At 38.8% G+C, this 17,347-nt stretch overlaps 2 protein-coding genes across 3 annotated transcripts; one reads left to right on the forward strand and one right to left on the reverse strand.

The window, feature by feature from the left end:
* The first annotated feature begins 798 nt into the window (after positions 1-798).
* Positions 799-5,982, forward strand: LOC107731278 (amphoterin-induced protein 1-like). Its single transcript, XM_016542328.1, has 2 exons — positions 799-897; positions 2,519-5,982. The coding sequence occupies exon 2, from the start codon at positions 2,613-2,615 to the stop codon at positions 4,134-4,136; it is 1,524 nt and encodes a 507-aa protein (XP_016397814.1). The 5' UTR covers positions 799-897; positions 2,519-2,612; the 3' UTR covers positions 4,137-5,982.
* Positions 5,983-8,668: 2,686 nt separating this feature from the next.
* On the reverse strand, positions 8,669-17,113 carry LOC107731254 (ataxin-7-like protein 2). 2 transcript variants are annotated; one of them, XM_016542289.1, is made up of 10 exons: positions 16,932-17,113; positions 15,310-15,378; positions 14,884-15,193; positions 14,625-14,797; positions 13,814-13,896; positions 13,486-13,697; positions 12,752-12,905; positions 12,534-12,655; positions 11,096-11,816; positions 8,669-9,029 (listed from the first exon to the last, which is right to left on the reverse strand). In XM_016542289.1, exons 1-10 carry the CDS (start codon positions 17,083-17,085, stop codon positions 9,012-9,014), a joined length of 2,016 nt encoding a protein of 671 aa, XP_016397775.1. In that variant the 5' UTR covers positions 17,086-17,113; the 3' UTR covers positions 8,669-9,011. The 2 variants fall into 2 exon arrangements, with proteins under 2 accessions (XP_016397775.1, XP_016397776.1); XM_016542290.1 differs by having other exon boundaries at positions 8,672-9,029; positions 12,752-12,815; positions 13,576-13,697; positions 16,932-17,112.
* Positions 17,114-17,347: the final 234 nt, after the last annotated feature.

A 17,347-nucleotide genomic window follows, 5' to 3' on the forward strand; every position in this document is an offset into this window, starting at 1 on the left:
CATCTGAACCATTTATTAATCTTAGTTAATGGTCATTTAAACATTTACTAAAACATTATATTAATAAAAAGTTGTATTTGTGAATATTATTTAATAGACCTGAGCTAACATGAACTAACAATGAACAGTTGTAGCTATTTAACGTTAACAAAAATTAATAACAACAAAATGTATTGCTCATTGTTGGTTAATGCTAGTCAATACATTAATGGTAATAGAACCTTGTTTTAAAGAGTAATCATAATGGATTCAAACGATAAAATTGTAGATTTCAAAGTATTACATTAAATCAAACAAAAGCATAAAGGAAATATGTACACGTATTTATTCTTTGATTATCATTCCATTTCCCCTGCAGTTGCCTCATGCCTGTCAGAAAATCCAATTTAAATAGTTTACTCTGTGTTTTGAAATATGATAGGTGGCTTAGCTGGTATAAGCTGGTCATAATCATGTTCTAAAATCTACCAGATATAGATAGATAGATAGATAGATAGATAGATAGATCCTTTATTGTTTGTAGCATTCGATAGGCTCTTACTGAACTGAAAAACATTGACCAGAAATAATAAGCTACTTTCATAAATGTATAATTAGGTGCTCAGTTGTAAATAACGGCCGAAATACGGACCTCTTCTCGGATGATTCGCCTATGCGGAGACAGACTCAAGTGCTCCAGTAGGAGCCGTTGATTTTGTGTATGTGTGTATGTGTGTGTGTGTGTGTGTGTGCAGGTCTGCTCATGCGCCCATGAAGAGATGCTGCTGCTGCTGATCAGAGGTGTGTGCGCTTATTTACACCCGTTCAGTCACACTGCATCATAGAAAAGCTCTAGCGCTCCTTAGGAAATGGACTTTCTAAAGGGATTAATGCGTCTCTGCGGTGATACATCTCAAGGTTAGTACTGAGATATGGCGTTGAATCTATTTCTTTACGTAATGTTATATTCTTGCCTGTGTTAAGCTCTATCGGTGCCTCTGCCATCATTTGTCGCTCTGCGCTCGTGCTGAAACGTTTTATTTTCAGTCTCTCTGAAGACTACGCGTCTACACCTCTTCCTCGTCGTTTCCGTTTTGTCTTTTCTTTAAATGGGAAAGACGTGTCACACTGATGTGATGTGAAACGGATAAAAAGAGACAATGTTTTACTTTATAATTAGCTCACAATTTTTAAGCACAACAATATGCAGGTAATATATTTATGCGTTTTTTGGGACTGTGCCATTTTTATCCAATTAAAATCACGGGTTACTGCATGCATACGGTAAATGGTGCAATGCTACACCATGTTGAGTCCGTAAAGGCCATAACACAGAGATACAGTGAGTTTTGCCACTTTTTTTGAGCGTTTATCAAATTAGCCTTTTTTTCCCCTTTGACATGCAAACACATAAAAACACATAAATAAATAAATAAACTAATAAATAAAACACATATTGTTGTTGTACATTTAGATACCGTCATGTGGGCCACGTAGGCTACTCTTTTCAGAATGAAAAGGTCAGAGCTTGTTTGTAAACCTATGCGCATGCATAATGTTGTGCGCGTTGAGCGCGCGCTTGACCTGACAATACTGTTTTCACATTCATTCACGTTACCTTAACTCGTTCAGACACGAATTATGTTCCAAAGGACACAAAACGTGACCGTGCTTTATTTCTACTTACCTACTACTACTTACAAAACCTTGTTAGAAAATCCAGTGTAGTTGATGAGTTGGCGCAAGCTATAGCTCGTTGACCAGCTACCATGTAACAGACTAGTTTGATGACCTTATGAATAGATGGTAGCTGGTTTGTTTTCTGGTCCAAAACGCTCTGCCAGCCTTTACCAGCTAACATGTCCTAAAACAGTTTTTAACCAACCATAAACTTGGCCATTGAGTCAAAAAAGAGTGATGTTTTTAATGAACAATAGATAGTTTTGAAGGGCTCAGGTTATATTCTATTTTATCAGAGTAAGATGAACTAATAAATATAATTTATATAGCTAAGTATGTACATTTACAGGGACGGTCATTTGGATCGTCCTCTCAAACCTGCACTTTTTCGGCGACCAGCTCAGGAGTTTTTTCTTCACAGTGCCACACCACCTACAACTTTGGCATATTTTCAGACAGACATAAAAGTTGAATATCAATACATAAGCAATGTAGTGCAATAGACGTCTATTATTTTTACAGGCAAATGGCTATGAAAACGAAATATCCATATAATAACTTTTATGGTCTGCAGATAATCTGACTCAAATATAACTAAATTATAAATATAATAGAATTATGTTATTATTTTCTGCCCTGTCACAGGCCACAGTTTCAAAACAACAATATTTTGTCAAAAAGCAGCAATGAATTAAGCATTTACTTTGTAACAATCTAAAAATTCTGTGATTTGATTACTAAATGACAGAAAAAGAAAGAAATGGACAGTGGGGTCTAAACAGGTTACCAATTTGAAACAATTTGTTTCTTGAAACAGTACATAAAACATAAATCGCTTTTGTTTCTTTTTGTCTTGTAGCTCTAAATTTGCATCATCAGTCCCACAAGCTGTTCCTCCAAACAGTGTGGAAAGGATTTACGCAGCCACATTACTGAAGAGGATTCTATGACTTATGCTACATCCACAATTTAACTGCGTGTCAGAGATGCCCCCTTCCATAAAGTGGTGCATTAGGTGGGCTGTCTGCTTGTCCTTTATTCTCGCACTGATCCCCAGGTCCAGAGGATCAATGCTGAATTGTCACAAAATGTGCATATGCGCCAGCAACATCGTCAGCTGCTCCAAGATGAACTTGACGATGGTTCCGTCCGAGCTGCCCAACTACACAGCTGTGCTTGACATTAGTTTTAACGAGATAACCGGACTACGCGCACAATGGACCAAGCACAAACTTCCCAACCTCCACAACCTCTTGCTCAGCCACAATGGTTTGTTGTTCATCTCTTCTGAGGCGTTCATTTTCGTAAAGCAATTGCGCTACTTGGATCTGTCATCGAATAAACTGCGACAGCTAGACGAGTTAATTTTCGAGCCACTGATACATCTGGAGGTTCTGCTGCTCTACAACAACCAGATCTCGCAGATCGACCGCACAGCCTTCTCGGGCCTCAGTGGCCTGCAGAAGCTCTACCTGAGCCAGAACCAGGTGTCCCGCTTCCCCCTGGAGCTCGTCAAGGACAAGAGCCGACTGGACAAGCTGAGCCTGTTGGACTTGTCTTCCAATCGGATCAAGGTTCTCCCCATTCAAGACCTCCAGGCGCTGCCGGCCTGGATCAAGAATGGGCTGTACTTCCACAACAACACCCTCATCTGCGACTGCGAGCTGTACAGTTTGATGGCTCATTGGTATATCCGACGGCTCAATTCAGCTGTGGACTTCAAGGACGAACACACCTGTGTGCATCCCGGCCCAGATAAACGGGTGCTGCGTTTGTACGGTCTCAACACTCATATGAACTGCAGCACGTTTAAAGAAACTGACCAAGAGGCTTATTTGGAGCAGACGCTCACCCTCAGCTGTGATACCAAACAGCGGAAAATGTCCAAGACCTGGATGCTGCCTGGAAACATATTGGTGCCTCCTGACAGTAACCAGAGCGATACAAATAACGACAAGTTTGTGAAAAATGGCAACCTTGAGATAAAATCGATACGACCTGAGGACTCAGGTGTGTACACTTGCTTCGCCGTGAGTGAATACCTCAACGAAACGCTCTATGTGGTGGTCAAAGTCCACAACTTCACCCTCAACGGCAACGGCGAGACCCTCAACACTGCGTACACCACTCTGGTGGGCTGCTTGGCCAGCGTGGTCCTGGTTCTTATCTATCTGTACCTGACACCCTGCCGCTGCTTCTGCTGTCCAGACCAGGGCAAAAAGAACCAGCATGAAGACAGCATCCACTCCTCCATGCTCAGCGCCACCCCGACGCACGAGGATATGGCAACCAAAGCAGAGCTCAACAGGCACGTGGCCTTCATAGACCCCAAGGACCTGCAGGGACAGAATGGAAAGGTGAATCCTAACGGAGATGAAGAAGTGGATGAGGAGGCCATGCAGGGAAAAGGAAAGCGGAAGAAATCGGTGGCAGACTCTATTAGTTCGGTCTTTTCTGATACTCCCATTGTAGTCTGAGGGAGGATGTGTCTTTTTGGCTAGAGACAGTTCTTTGTTGTGGCTTTCGGACTAAGAGACTAGAGTACACAGTTTGCCATCCTCAGTGTTTGGCTGTTTCTGCAAAACCTTTCCAGCATTTTAATCTGTAGCACTTAAGTATATACTGTGAAAAGGTCTTGCCATATTAGTGGAATCTAAACTTGGAGTGTTTAGATGTTCCTGTGAGTTTAAGCCCACTAAGTGTGACTAGAGGTAGTCTGGGTAAACAACAAATGCAATTTGCGATTTCTCAATGATCAAGCTAGAAAGCTATAGGTTGAGAGACGTTAGAACATTAATACATCCTCTATATAATCACATCATAAGCATGAGCTTTGCAGACTGCTAATGTTAAGAAGAATACAGCATAGAATGAAGCCCTTGTTGCTAATAATATTTACCACAATTTACGCTAACTGACCAACCTTACCACTTTATGTAAAGCTATATGCAGTTGGTCATTGCAAGAGAAAGCAACTATAGCATTTGAGAGGACAGTCACAAGAAAATGATGAAAAAGTATTCGTTTCTGTGGAACATTAGAAGTTGTTTTGAAACACTTACTGTATATGAAACATCCTCCACCTATATATGGCAATGGGAAAAGAAAAAAAAAACATATCCTGGTTAAACTCGATTGGCTGTTTGAATCTAGACTCTTTCGGTCCAATTTCATTAGCAATTATAGAAGTTTAAATGTTGGATACCAGTATAAAACTTCCATCTATATGAAACTATATTTAAATACAGCCATTTTTGAACACATTAAACCTCACATAAAAAAATGCAGAACGTGTGCATTTTCAGCCGCTTGAGCTCATCTGTCATGACAACCAAGGAGTGACATATAACCGAAATGCTAATGCAATCTTTTAATAGAATGACGTGTCCCATCTGCTTGCATTCTCATCTCTAAAGCAATGATGATTTGAGCCTGGATTCAACAGCCAAAACAGTTTCGGACACTCAGACCTCTTCTCACTCTGCGTTCATTTGCACTTGTGGTGGTTGGAGTCGGTGCGGACTCATCCATTGTCAGAATGGATGTCACTTGAAGCGCCGATGTAATAAAAAGCCAAAGGCTGAGGGAATTTTTAATTATTATTTTTTTTAGCTCAAACCATCATCATTTTCTGAATGATTTAGAAAATCAAGTTTGAAGTTTGAACGCAGGTCAAAACGCAGTGATTAGCCGAATCCCCCTCATGTTCTGAGATTCTAAATTATTACTACAGGCATACAGCAGTGATCTCTCAAAGACCAATATCATATTTGCATATACAATGCCATAGGAATCTAAAGAGACTGCTATGAATCATAATGTAATGCGTAAAGCTTGTTGGCCTGTGCTCAAGGTAGATGACTAGATGCATTCCAACCAGATATCAACATTACGCATTTTGATTACAACGTTATTGTCCTGGTGGACTCGAAGGGCATGATAGGACTGTTCTAGAACGCCAATCAATGATGTTAGAGAACCAGACGTGGATTTAGAACGTCCAGCGCAGCGCACACAGTCTCTAGAACCCTTAATTCTGGGAATGCCACTTCCATTCTTGTGTTCCTGGAAAGAAATCGGACGCATCTCACGTGTTAACCATAACCACATATTTATAACAGGGTCTGGTTGGGATCAGCGGGAGCAATCTTAGTTTCCTCCGACCTCTTTCCCTAGTAACATCGTAATTACATCCTGTTTTGCGAGCGAGCGAGGGAGTGGGTGAAGCTATTAAATGTTTGATAGGTGGATGAACTCACAAACAGTATTATCTCAGGGAGAGGGAATGACAGATAATAGCAGCTATGGCAGACTGCAGTCATGGGACAAACAGTATTATCTCAGGGAGAGGGAATGACAGATAATAGCAGCTATGGCAGACTGCAGTCATGGGCAGTTACGGTCTCTCCAGCTGCAATCCAAAATTAGTGTGGAGGGGAGGGAAAGGCCTTACCATCACGAGCGTTGTGGGAGGAGGCCTGAGATCTCTGCGGTCTGTTCGCAAAGAGACAGAAAAGCCAAGTGCTCCCCCTAAAACCACATCCAGCAGCTTTTCGCCCCTGTCGTGTGTGTTCTTCTGAACTGTGTCCTTGGCTATTTCACTATGAGCAGAGTTCCACTGTTCATTACTCAGCATTTGACAGTACATCTGTGCTTTTGTATGTGCAAACAGTGTTTGTTTTTACAGTGTTTATGAGATCGTGTCATTTTAGGTAGCTTTTTTCCCCTTGAGGTTCCAAAGAGACTCAATTAATTCCTTGTTCTTCTGTGTATTGTTGTTCCTATACAGTTGTCTAGATTCCACTTGTGACTATAGGATATTGGTAAACCTATTTTAATGACACTGACTGTAAAGGTCTTTCTCTGTCATGTATTTTGAATTATATGTTGTTATTTAGACACAGAAATTGAGATTTTTTTTAATGTCAGTAAATTAAATCTCAAGAATAATCACAGACTGCATCAAAGTACCAAAACTCTGTTGCATTAATTAGAAATGTAAACGTGGATTGCTGTTCGCAGCCCGCTTTCCTTTTGTAATAAGATGTATTTCTAAGTGAAACGTTATATTCAACAAGAAAAAAAGTGGGGCAGAAAATTGATTGAATTGTGAAAAGTGGCGTTATAAACCAGAATGGAGCCAGACCGAATGCAGGTTTGATGAATAAAATGCCTGAATAGCTCTGGCTATTGGTTAACATCCAAAAACAAACAAACAAAAAAAGTTATTTCAGGAAAAATGCAAGTCATTCTGATAAATATTCTAAAGACAAACTGTTTTTCCTTGAAATAACTGAAGAATTGTTCATAATAAATCTAGTAAATAAGTAAATAGGGTGAATTTTGATTACATGATGACTTACAGCCTGTCAGAATGTCAAAATAGCTAATTTTAGAAGCACTTGTGCAAATGTTAACTCTCAAAACTGTCCTATATTAGCTTTAGTATCGATTTATAGGCCCGTTCACACCAAGGACGATAACTATAATAGTAACTAAGAAGCTGTAATAATCATTCTATTTCTTTACGAATAGTGGAGTCCAAACCACAACTTTAACTATAAGGGCAACTATATGGTTGGAATCCCTTTCACAATTTTTTTCCAGCTGACGAACAATCATTTAAAAAAAAAAAATCAGAATCCACACAACTTTAAGAAACTTGAGCATTTAAAGTGGCAAATTACATAACTGCAGCGCATACCTACAGTACAATAAACATAACGTTTTGTTGATGTGGTTTTGTTGGACATGGAATACATTTATTGTTACAGTTATCCTTTTTGATATGAACGGCCTTAAAAACTTGGTGCTAGAGATACGTGGTACTAGAGACTAGATCAAGTCCCTTCTGCTCTTTACTAACATTTAGACTCTTAAAACTCTAGATTAACAGAATTCAAAACAAGCATCAATATCAACAGCATTTGATAGTTAGTCTAGTCCAGGGTTTCTCAAATCTTGTCCTGGAGGGCCAATGCGCTGCAGAGTTTAGCTCCAACCCTGATCAAACTCGCCTACCTGTGATTTTCTGATGATCCTGAAGACATTGATTAGCATGCTCAGGTGTGTTTGATAAGGGTTAGAGCTAAACTCTGCAGGAAAGTGGATCTCGTGGGCCAGATTTGAGGATCCCTGGTCCAGTCTATTAAGTCTAGATTTGAGTACATAAAAAGTAGACTAACACAAATCTACCAGAATCTCAGAAATGTAGACATATCTGTACCAATTCTTAGTAAGCAAGCATCCTGATATACATACATACTGCTAAAAAACAACAACTGTGTGAACCCTAATTGGTTTGAGATCTAAAGTCTCAGCCATCATTACTAGCCTCTGAAAGCGAGAATAGAAATGTTGTCAGGTCCAGTATTAGAGCTAGAGGCCTTACTGTAAAAGCTTATTTAGTCTGAATGTCAAAATTGAGACTGATGAGTGCCGGGTGGTGTAGTTCCCTATCCTTGAGTGAAACGGTCTGCTTGAGGATAATCCAGAAAATGATTCTGGACCAGCAGTCCTCAGTAGCCCCTTACTGCAGAACACAAGATCCAGGGGGCATGGTTGGATCCACATCTAGGGGGTGGGGATTGGTAGGTTTAGGGGTGGAGATGGGTAGGTTTAGGGATCAGGGGGTGGAGACGGGTAGGTTTAGGTATATGTAAGGTGGGAGGAGTTGGATCTGATCCAACCACACCCCCTGGATCTTGTGTTCTGCAGTGAGGACCATCTCGCAGTCCTCCCACATGGAAGTTTGTCTATGAGAAGTATTATTTATCAATAATATAAAAGCAAATAAAAAAATGGACTTTTTTTATGCTTCTTGTCCAATCATACAGACATGTTAGTTTACATTTAGCTGACGCTATTTTCCTGAAGCAACCTCTATGACAGCCTCAATGACATCTGTAAACTAAGCTTTGCAGCATCTACGCTGAAGTGCATGACCACTGTTCATCCAGCGCAACAAACAAAAAATGACCCTTTGGCCTGTCTGTGTAAGATGGAGGTATCTAGCTGTTTAGTGTCATCTAGTGGTAAGATGATGCAGCTCAATTCATAAAGAGCAAAACAACAGAAATGTGTTGGCATATTTATTTCAGAGTCCATTATCTGACAGTCCGTTTAGCAGCATAAGGAAGGTCTTGAGGTATTTCTATATTCATTTGCAGGTCATTCACAAACACATTCATTCACATAGAAATCCAGTATACAAAACACAGACACACACACACATACATACATACATATAGATACGTCCTCCTACAGTGAACTTCAACCATCCTGCGCATAAAGTCTGTGGAAAATACATGGCAGTAAGCCTGTGCTTCTGGAGGAGTTTAAGGCAGACTCCCTCAGTGAAGAAGCTTTGGCTGTTGGGAGAAAAGAAGAGCAGATGGTCAGGAAAAGGATCTAAATTCAGAGCTGAGACTCAACCACTGTACTGAATTAAACCTTGATGATTCATCTTAACTGACTATCAATCATACTTGTTGTTTTATCTAACACTGTGTATATTTATCTTTGAAGTGTTTAAAAAGCTTTGCCAGTTTTCTTCAATAACTTTAATGTATTTCCTTTCCCTAACAAGAGGATTATATGTCTACCAAGAGCTGCTTGAGCTTCCAGACCCCTACACATTGGTCGTATTAGGTTATTATTTAACACATCACTTCAAACAAACATTAAAAGGTGCACTAAGTATTTTCAGTATTGAAGTGTTTTATGCCTAAAGAAATCAATAGTACTTTTAAATGATGTGCACTCACATTAGATGAATCATATCATTAGCCTAATAGCCTATAAAAGCTTTTTAATTTGGGTAATTGAAAAATCAACAAATATTTAGAAGTACTAAAAAAAGAAGAAAAATAATTGGATTTTGTAAAGGAAAATGCATAGTTTTAGATACTGTAACTGGCTATAGATATATAGATCAGTTTTTCACTGCATGCACAAACATTATGATAATATAGAAATGTAACAAATATTTTACATAAAAGATTATAAAATGCTGTTTAAAGTATGGTTTAAAATGTTTTCAATACATTTAGAATCAACAACATAGTATAGAGTAATAGTCCACCCCAAAATGAACATTTTGTCATCATTTACGCACCCTCATGTCGTTCCAAACCTGTATATTTCTTTCTTACATTGAACACAAAAGAAGATATTTTGAAAAACCAAACAGTTGTACCAAACAGAAATACTATGGAAGTCAATGGGGACCATCAACTGTCTGATTACCAGCATTCTTCAAAATATCTTCTTTTATATTCGACACAAGAATAAAAACTCATACAGATGATACAGATGAAACTCATAAAGATCATACAGATCATACATGATGACAATTTTCATTTTTGGGTGAACTATCCCTTTAAAACTGTTTTTGGAAATTGAAATAAAAACCTAAAATAAAATAAAGATATTAGATTAGATTAAAAATTTAAATGTAAAAAAACTTGCCTTGGCAACTGACTGAAATAATTATGTTTAAGTATTAAAATTACTAGAACTGAAAATAAAATATGAATATAATATAAAATACAATATTTAACAAACTCTAATAAGCACATAACAAAAATGACTAAAGCTTAAGCTAAATTTAAAATGAAAACAGAAATTTAAAAAAATAAAACCTAATTCAAAATATTAATAAATAGTATAGTATTTAAAATAATAAAATTTTAAATGAACTACCATATTTTTTCAATGAATCATGTTTAGCGGCATCTTTTAAGACAAAGGAACCCAATTATATAATGAGAGATGCTTTTTTTAATATTAGATTTCATTTAATGAGATTCTTCTGAGCTTTAAACCACTGAAGAAAAAATTAAAATGAATAAAAAAAATACTGAATGCACCTTTAGTTAAAGGTGACATATCATGAAAATCTGACTTTTCCAGGATTTAAGTGCTATAATCAGGTCCCCGGTGCATCTACCAACCAAGGAAACTCGTGTGTTTTTAACGTAAACTTGTGTGTGAATGAGAACTTAGTTTAGTACTCACATGCTGTGACAGCCGCTTTTTGTCCATGTGCTTTGGATGCGTGCGCTCAAAAAAACTTATATCTGAAGTTTAAACTCAAATGGTTTAAAACGCATGATTTCAGCGCGATAAACATGATAATCAGAACCAAAACTGATGTTTTTTAGCAGGTACAGCTGTAATGGCGCAGCTCTAATCTGGAAAAGGGGGCGGGGAGCAGCAGCTCATTTGCATTTAAAGACACAGGCCCAAAAAAACAGCGTGTTTCTGCTTCCACTCAAAATAGGCATTTTCAAAATGATATAATAAATGATCTGTGGAGTATTTTGAGCTGAAACTCCACAGACACATTCTGGGGACACCAGAGACTTATATTACATATTGTAAAAAGAGGTATAATATGTCTCCTTTAAACTACTGATAAATGTGTTAAACATACCTTCTGTGCACCTAGTTTCTTTGGCAGACTGTGGGAGGTTGATGCTGGTCTGCCATCCCCACCCCAGGACACCAGGCTGGAGTGAGTTTGGGAGAAAGAGGAGAGGATATTGGGTTTAGGGGCACATGAATTGTTTTTGGGGGGAGAGGCGTCGCAGGTCTTACGTTTCCTGCCAGGCCCTTTATGCTCGTACCCAACAGCCCTTTGATTGAGCCCTGAGGCCCCTCCCTTATCAGACTCTGGGGAGGGAGTGGGGGGGATGTGGGCGGGGCTTTGCTTAATCAGCCCCTTCTTTTCAGGTGGGTGTGTTCTGCTGCCAAGTGAGTGTGCGCCATTAAATGGTCCATGTGGTGAAGAAATCGTAGTTCTGTTCAAGGAGGACTGGCGGTCTTTGTGGTGGGGGAGAAATAGGATTTTGGACTGTCCAGGCGAGTCCTTGTCCTTGGGTGATTTCCGGTGCTTGTTGGCTGTGGGACTCTCCTGAAGCTCCCTGAAACCCGCTTGCAAAGCCTGTTTGCTGGTCCGACCCGCAGGGTTACGGGGCCGGGCGGGGCCTGAGGTCGTCTGGGCTTTCATTGGTAGTTTGGAGGCAGCTGTTAGGTTAGTGGGCTCTGATTGTCCTGAGGTGCTTGTCCTGAGAGTGGAGGCGCTGCGGATGGGTACTGAGCTGTGCGTGTTTAGGGGTTGATGAGAGCATAGTTCTGACACCTGAGGGATTTTCCTGCAGACATAGGATATACTTATAACAAACAAAATTCACAGGCAAAAGAACAAAAAAATCCATTCTTGCACAAATACATTTAAAAACAACCCATTTTGAAATTAAAGCAAAGAAATTAATATAAACTAATTAAAAAACATAATTATTATTATTAGCATTTAATAATAGTAGATTAATTAAATACATGTTTATTTTAAATCAAATATGTATTTATTTATTTTATTTATTAAACAATTTATTATACTGACAATACATTTGTAATGAAAAATAACTAAAATGTAAAGAGATGAATTAAAGCATTAAAGAATTAATCAGAAATTAGAAATGTTGCCTTGGACACTAAGTGAAATAAGTTGAAGTTGAAGTAATAAAATTTAATAAAATAAAACAAAAAAAAATCTAAATAGAAATATAATAAGCTCATTACTAAAAATGTAACTAAAATACTCAATATAAAACAATTCTAATTCAAAAGCAAATTCAAAATATTAAGTATTCCTTTACTTTTTTTCAATACATTTGTTATGATGATCATATTTATAATAAAAAATGACATTGCATTAGATAAGGAAAATACAAAAGTAGAAATATTTTGAATAGTGCTCTCAGACTTCTAGACCTCACTGCATTTCCTGCAATTAACTAAATGTTGAGAACACAGAAAATATAAGCCTTGTGAATGTCACAAGATCTTCAGCTTGATGTAAAACATCTTACTTCCATAGATAAGTGCTGAGGTGCTGCTCCATCATAACACAGAAAGCTGACCGCAGGTGGAGCAACCTTCGGTCAAACGCTAACACACTGCGGCCAAGAACACGTGCCCCAAAGGTGCAAAGCTGGGAAGAACAGAGAGAGGAGACAAACATGGGTTAATTTAATTTTTTTTAGTTTAAAAAGTGCTTAAATTTTGATATGAAGAAAAAAAAACTTACACCCAGGGGTTTAGGGTGCAAGGTGCTTGCTGGTAAATGAGCAAAGTCCTCACGGTTCTCCCCGTCACTCTCCTCACTGGACTCTACCTGCGGCTCCTCAGAGCGCATCACCTCCTGCTTCATCTCTACAACACCCTCTGCTGAATTCATGGACCTGTAAACACACACATTCAGATAAATGTCCTGTCCAAGTATCACATAAGCTTGAAAGCCTCACTCTCCATTATTTAAAGGGAAAGTTCACACAAAAATCGTTCATCTTCAGAACACAAATTAAGATATTTTTGAGGAAATCTAAGAGCTTTCTGACTCTGCATAGACAGCAACGCAACTGAAACATTCAAGGCCCAGAAAGGTAGTAAGGACATTGTAAAAATAGTCCATATGACATCAGTAGTTCAACCTTAATTTTATGAAGCTATGAGAAAACATTTTGTGCGCAAAGAAAACTAAAATAATGACTTTATTCAACAACTTCTTCTCTTTCATGTTAGTCTTTGACAGGTGTTCATGCGTGTGGTCCTGCTGACTACTTTTCTGGGCCTTGCACGTGGTAGTTCCGTTGCCGTCAATGCAGGGTCAGAAAGCTCTCAGATTTCATAAAAAATATCTTAATTTGTGTTCTGAAGATGAACAAAGGTCTTAAGTTTGGAACGACATGAGGGTAATTATTGACAGAATTTTCATTTTTGGGTGAACTATCCCTTTAAATCACAGAATGCAGAACTATAGACCTGAGAATAGAAGAGTTAGTTATTTGGCATTTGTAGTGCAGAGGCCCAATCTGAGACGCAGGGGTCACATGGTGGGCAGAGCCTTCAGCAGGAACCTCTCTGGGCAAAGGGGGGCGCTCTCGAGGCTTTGAGCTCATCTTCAGCTCCATTACAAGCTGGTCGAAAGGTTTCCGCCTCCCTAACACTTGCCGGCGCTGATGGATGGAATGAATCTGCAGCAGAGGAGATAACAGAAACACCAGCAAGAGATTAATGCTTGCTTCGGTCCAAAATCGCTCAATTTTTTTATTCTGGTGTACTTGTTTCTGTATATTAAATATATACTCACATTACAGGTCAGCAGTCTGGTGCACAGTTTCTTTCTCTCAGGATCCATCACCCCACAGTGCTTGTCCAAGTCACATTCTTTCTCTGAAATAAACAAATTGATTTCAACAAGGGAAAACATTTGAAACACCAAAAAACAAAAAAACAAAAAAAAACAAATACTGTAGACAAGTATATTCAAAATGTAAAATACAGAAAAATTCTGGTTACAATATTTGAGGGATTTCTTTAAATACATTATTACTGTATGCATTAAATTCAAAAGTTACAGTAAAGACATTTATAATGTTACAAAAGATATGAATTTCAAAAACAATTTTTTTTAATTCATCAAGAAATTCTAAAAAAAAATTTTTTCATGGTTTTCACAAAAATATGAAGCAACAAAACTTTTTTTTAGCATTGATAATAATAAGAAATGTTTCTTGAGCAGCAAATCAGCATATTAGAATGATTTCTGAAGAATCATGTGACACTGAATACTGGAGTAATGGCTACTGAAAAGTCAGCTTTGCCATCACAGAAATAAATGAAATTTTCTTAATCAATTTAAATGGAGTTCTTTAAATTGATTCATTTAAATGGACCATTTACAGATTCACAAGACTAAAACTAATGACACACTCTTAAAACACTTAATGGTCAAATAAAAAGGGGATTTAAAATAAATTTTAAGATTAATTTTAGACTGCCAGCTAAATCCCAAATATTTGAAATATCATCCATGTTAATGTACAATATGTCTGAAATAATAACAAACTCACAGACAAGAAGTTTTTTGTTCCCCATTATGAGTTGCATCAGAGACTTACTAAGGACTTTCTTGTAGGTTCTGCTGTATGTTCTTGGTCCATGCGGGTGAGTGTGTGAGTCCAAACTTTTCTGGATTGGTTTCACGACTGATGGGGTTGCTTTTTTTGGTGGCGTGGGCAAATGTAGAGGTGATGGAGGGGTTTCACGGGAAACTTTATCCACCTGCTGAAAACTGGAAAATAACACTTGAATGAAATGACACTGGAATAAACAGTGGACGCGTAAGATCAAGTTAAACTGCATTTCACTCCTCCTTACCTGATTCCTTCACGCTGTGGTTTGGAATGTCTCTGGTGGGGATAATGAGGTGGTGGGACTTGTGGGGGTCCAGCCCCCTGGTGCCTGCTGTCTTGAACCTCACAGAGACTTCCATGTTGAGAAGGGGGTCTCCCCTGTTGAGGTCGGTCAGGAGAGCAGTTGGATGGCGTGTTGTAGAGCTCACTGAAGAGGCCATGACGATGCTCACAATGCTTCTCAAACGCCTGTGGCTTCACCACCTGCCCACAGTGGCTGCACACCACCAGGAAGAAGTCATCATGTGCTGGGCAGTGGCCATATATCGACATGTCTGTGAGGGCATGAAAAATGCTTTTATGTGTGGCAAGGGTTCACTCTGAATGTAAAATCTTTTCATTCATCCTCATTGCAATCTGACAATCATAAGCCTAACAAACGCCTCCTCACCCTCTTTCTTAAGAGTCATGGTTTCCATCCGTTTCTTCACATTTTTGCTGCACTCTTCCAGACAGGACCCTAAAATAGGCAGTGAAACAAACAGCCCAACAAAACATTAAATGAAGCACGAAGCAAAGTCCATTCACACTGACGCTCCTCTCAAGTATATATAGTACTTATAAAAGAAATGTTGCCTTGGCAAAAAAAATTACAAAACCACATTACATAATTATTAAAACTTTAACTAAAATTAAAATGAAAAATATAAAAATGAAAACTAATTAAACATTCAAATAAATACTATTATGTGCATTATACTAAAATAACACTGGTGAGAACAAATGCATTGTAAGCAATGCATTTACTGTGCATAGAGGTTGACTGAGTCAGATTAGGAGCTAGTAGGTGTGAAATGAAACCCGAATTTGTGAGTAGGATGGAAAAAAATGGTTGCCAAAAAGAAACTTTAGTGATGAATTTTAACCACAAATGTGACATCCCTTTACATGTTGTTGGCCTACATCTTTTCCAGCAGTTTTTAGCAATTTTATTTTATAAAATTAAATTATATATACTTAATAAAAACGAAATAATATTATTTGTAAATTGTAACTCATTTTAAGTCACATCCAGCTCCAGCTCTATCATCAGCCTAACATCTTAAGGTGGGCTATTGGACTTCCAGGGTGGGCTGTATAATTGTGAAGGTGGTTGAAGTTAAATTCATGAGTTATGACAGGGTCATTCCTGTAGATCCTGGACTGTTCTCTTAAAAGTTTGTTGATGCCCCCTAGTTGGCCCTGGTCCCCCAGGTGAGAACCGCTTTACACACACCATCAAATGCCAAAGCAACATGTGCTTAATGTTCTAATTTCTAATGACCACAGGCAGCTCACTGCATTCATTAATACGGGTCATTTCCTGTATTACATCAACCACATACATGAGAAATGCAATTATTATTATTATTATTAATCCGTTGATAAGTAAGATAGATGGAGAGAGACCAACTCAGTGTGCTATATACAGATTTTTTTTTTTTTTTAAAGTCAAAGCAAGGGGAGTTTGATGTGAAGATGCCTCTTGATTGCTGGCTATTGCATTGGGAAATATCAGCCCAGCGTTTCATAATGCGGTCACCGCATGAAAATCTGATAATAATGAGATGTTCTCGCGGCGAACAGAGCAAGTATAAACCCGTGAGTGTGTAAATGAGTTCAGATGTGTATTTATCTTGATAGTTCTCTGGCTGGAGACTCGTCTCCACCTTCACTTCCCGTCGAGCTGGCTGTCAGATCGCCTAAGATGACATACTGAGCCGCATCTTTTGGCTTTAAAACTATAACCAACACGACAACGTACATAATGAGTTCAGGCACATTATAAGCTCATTTTCAAGACTGTATATGTTAGTAAAGGGAATATTCATCGGCTAAACGGAGCGCTAGGACCTGGGAGATTTTCCAAAAGTACAGTGTGTGGGAGTGCAACCCATGCGGCGCTAGGACCCGGCGGGGCCTTTGTTTGGGTCGTGGTGCCGGGGTTTGCCCTCTTCAAACGAATCCATTTCCTGTGCTCGCTCGACGCGATTACAACCGAAAGTATCGAGAGCTCCACATGATTTTACTCACCCTCCGGCGTGAATACGTTCGCTCTGTCGATCCAAGCGGCCCAGCTTTGCCCTACAAAGTCAACGATGGAAATCCGCCGATCTAGGGCAGCCATTACCGATTTAGCGCGTGCACGATCCGCCACCATCACGACGGGAGCGCATTGCGACGTCATCTTGCGCGCTCACGACGGATTACCTTCTAGCGATGGGAGGTTCGACTCAATTCTGCGAGTCGGTTCTTTTGAAATGTTCGTTCCAAAGAACCGGTTCACCCAAACAGATTAATCAGAGATAGTACACATTAATAATACATAAAAGCAATGTAAAATGTGCCAGATTTAGCCAGGGTGGCTAATCTTCATCTGTAGTCTATGGGCAGGTTGATAAAAAAATCATTAGCCTACTTATGTACATTCAACATTTTTAAACTTAAAA

The sequence above is a fragment of the Sinocyclocheilus rhinocerous genome, unplaced genomic scaffold, assembly GCF_001515625.1.
Source record: "Sinocyclocheilus rhinocerous isolate Xijiao unplaced genomic scaffold, SAMN03320098_v1.1 scaffold1600, whole genome shotgun sequence".
Taxonomy (NCBI): domain Eukaryota; kingdom Metazoa; phylum Chordata; class Actinopteri; order Cypriniformes; family Cyprinidae; genus Sinocyclocheilus; species Sinocyclocheilus rhinocerous.

Bases quoted from the DNA above. Each gene is read 5' to 3' on its own strand.
- LOC107731278 (XM_016542328.1), top strand. From the start codon at position 2,613: ATGCTACATCCACAATTTAACTGCGTGTCAGAGATGCCCCCTTCCATA.
- LOC107731254 (XM_016542289.1), bottom strand. From the start codon at position 17,085: ATGACGTCGCAATGCGCTCCCGTCGTGATGGTGGCGGATCGTGCACGC. The intron at 13,897-14,624 runs GTAAGTCTCTGA...TGTTTATTTCAG, and splicing joins AACCTACAAGAAAGTCCTTA to AGAAAGAATGTGACTTGGAC. The intron at 11,817-12,533 runs GTAAGATGTTTT...CTATGTCTGCAG, and splicing joins CTCAGCACTTATCTATGGAA to GAAAATCCCTCAGGTGTCAG.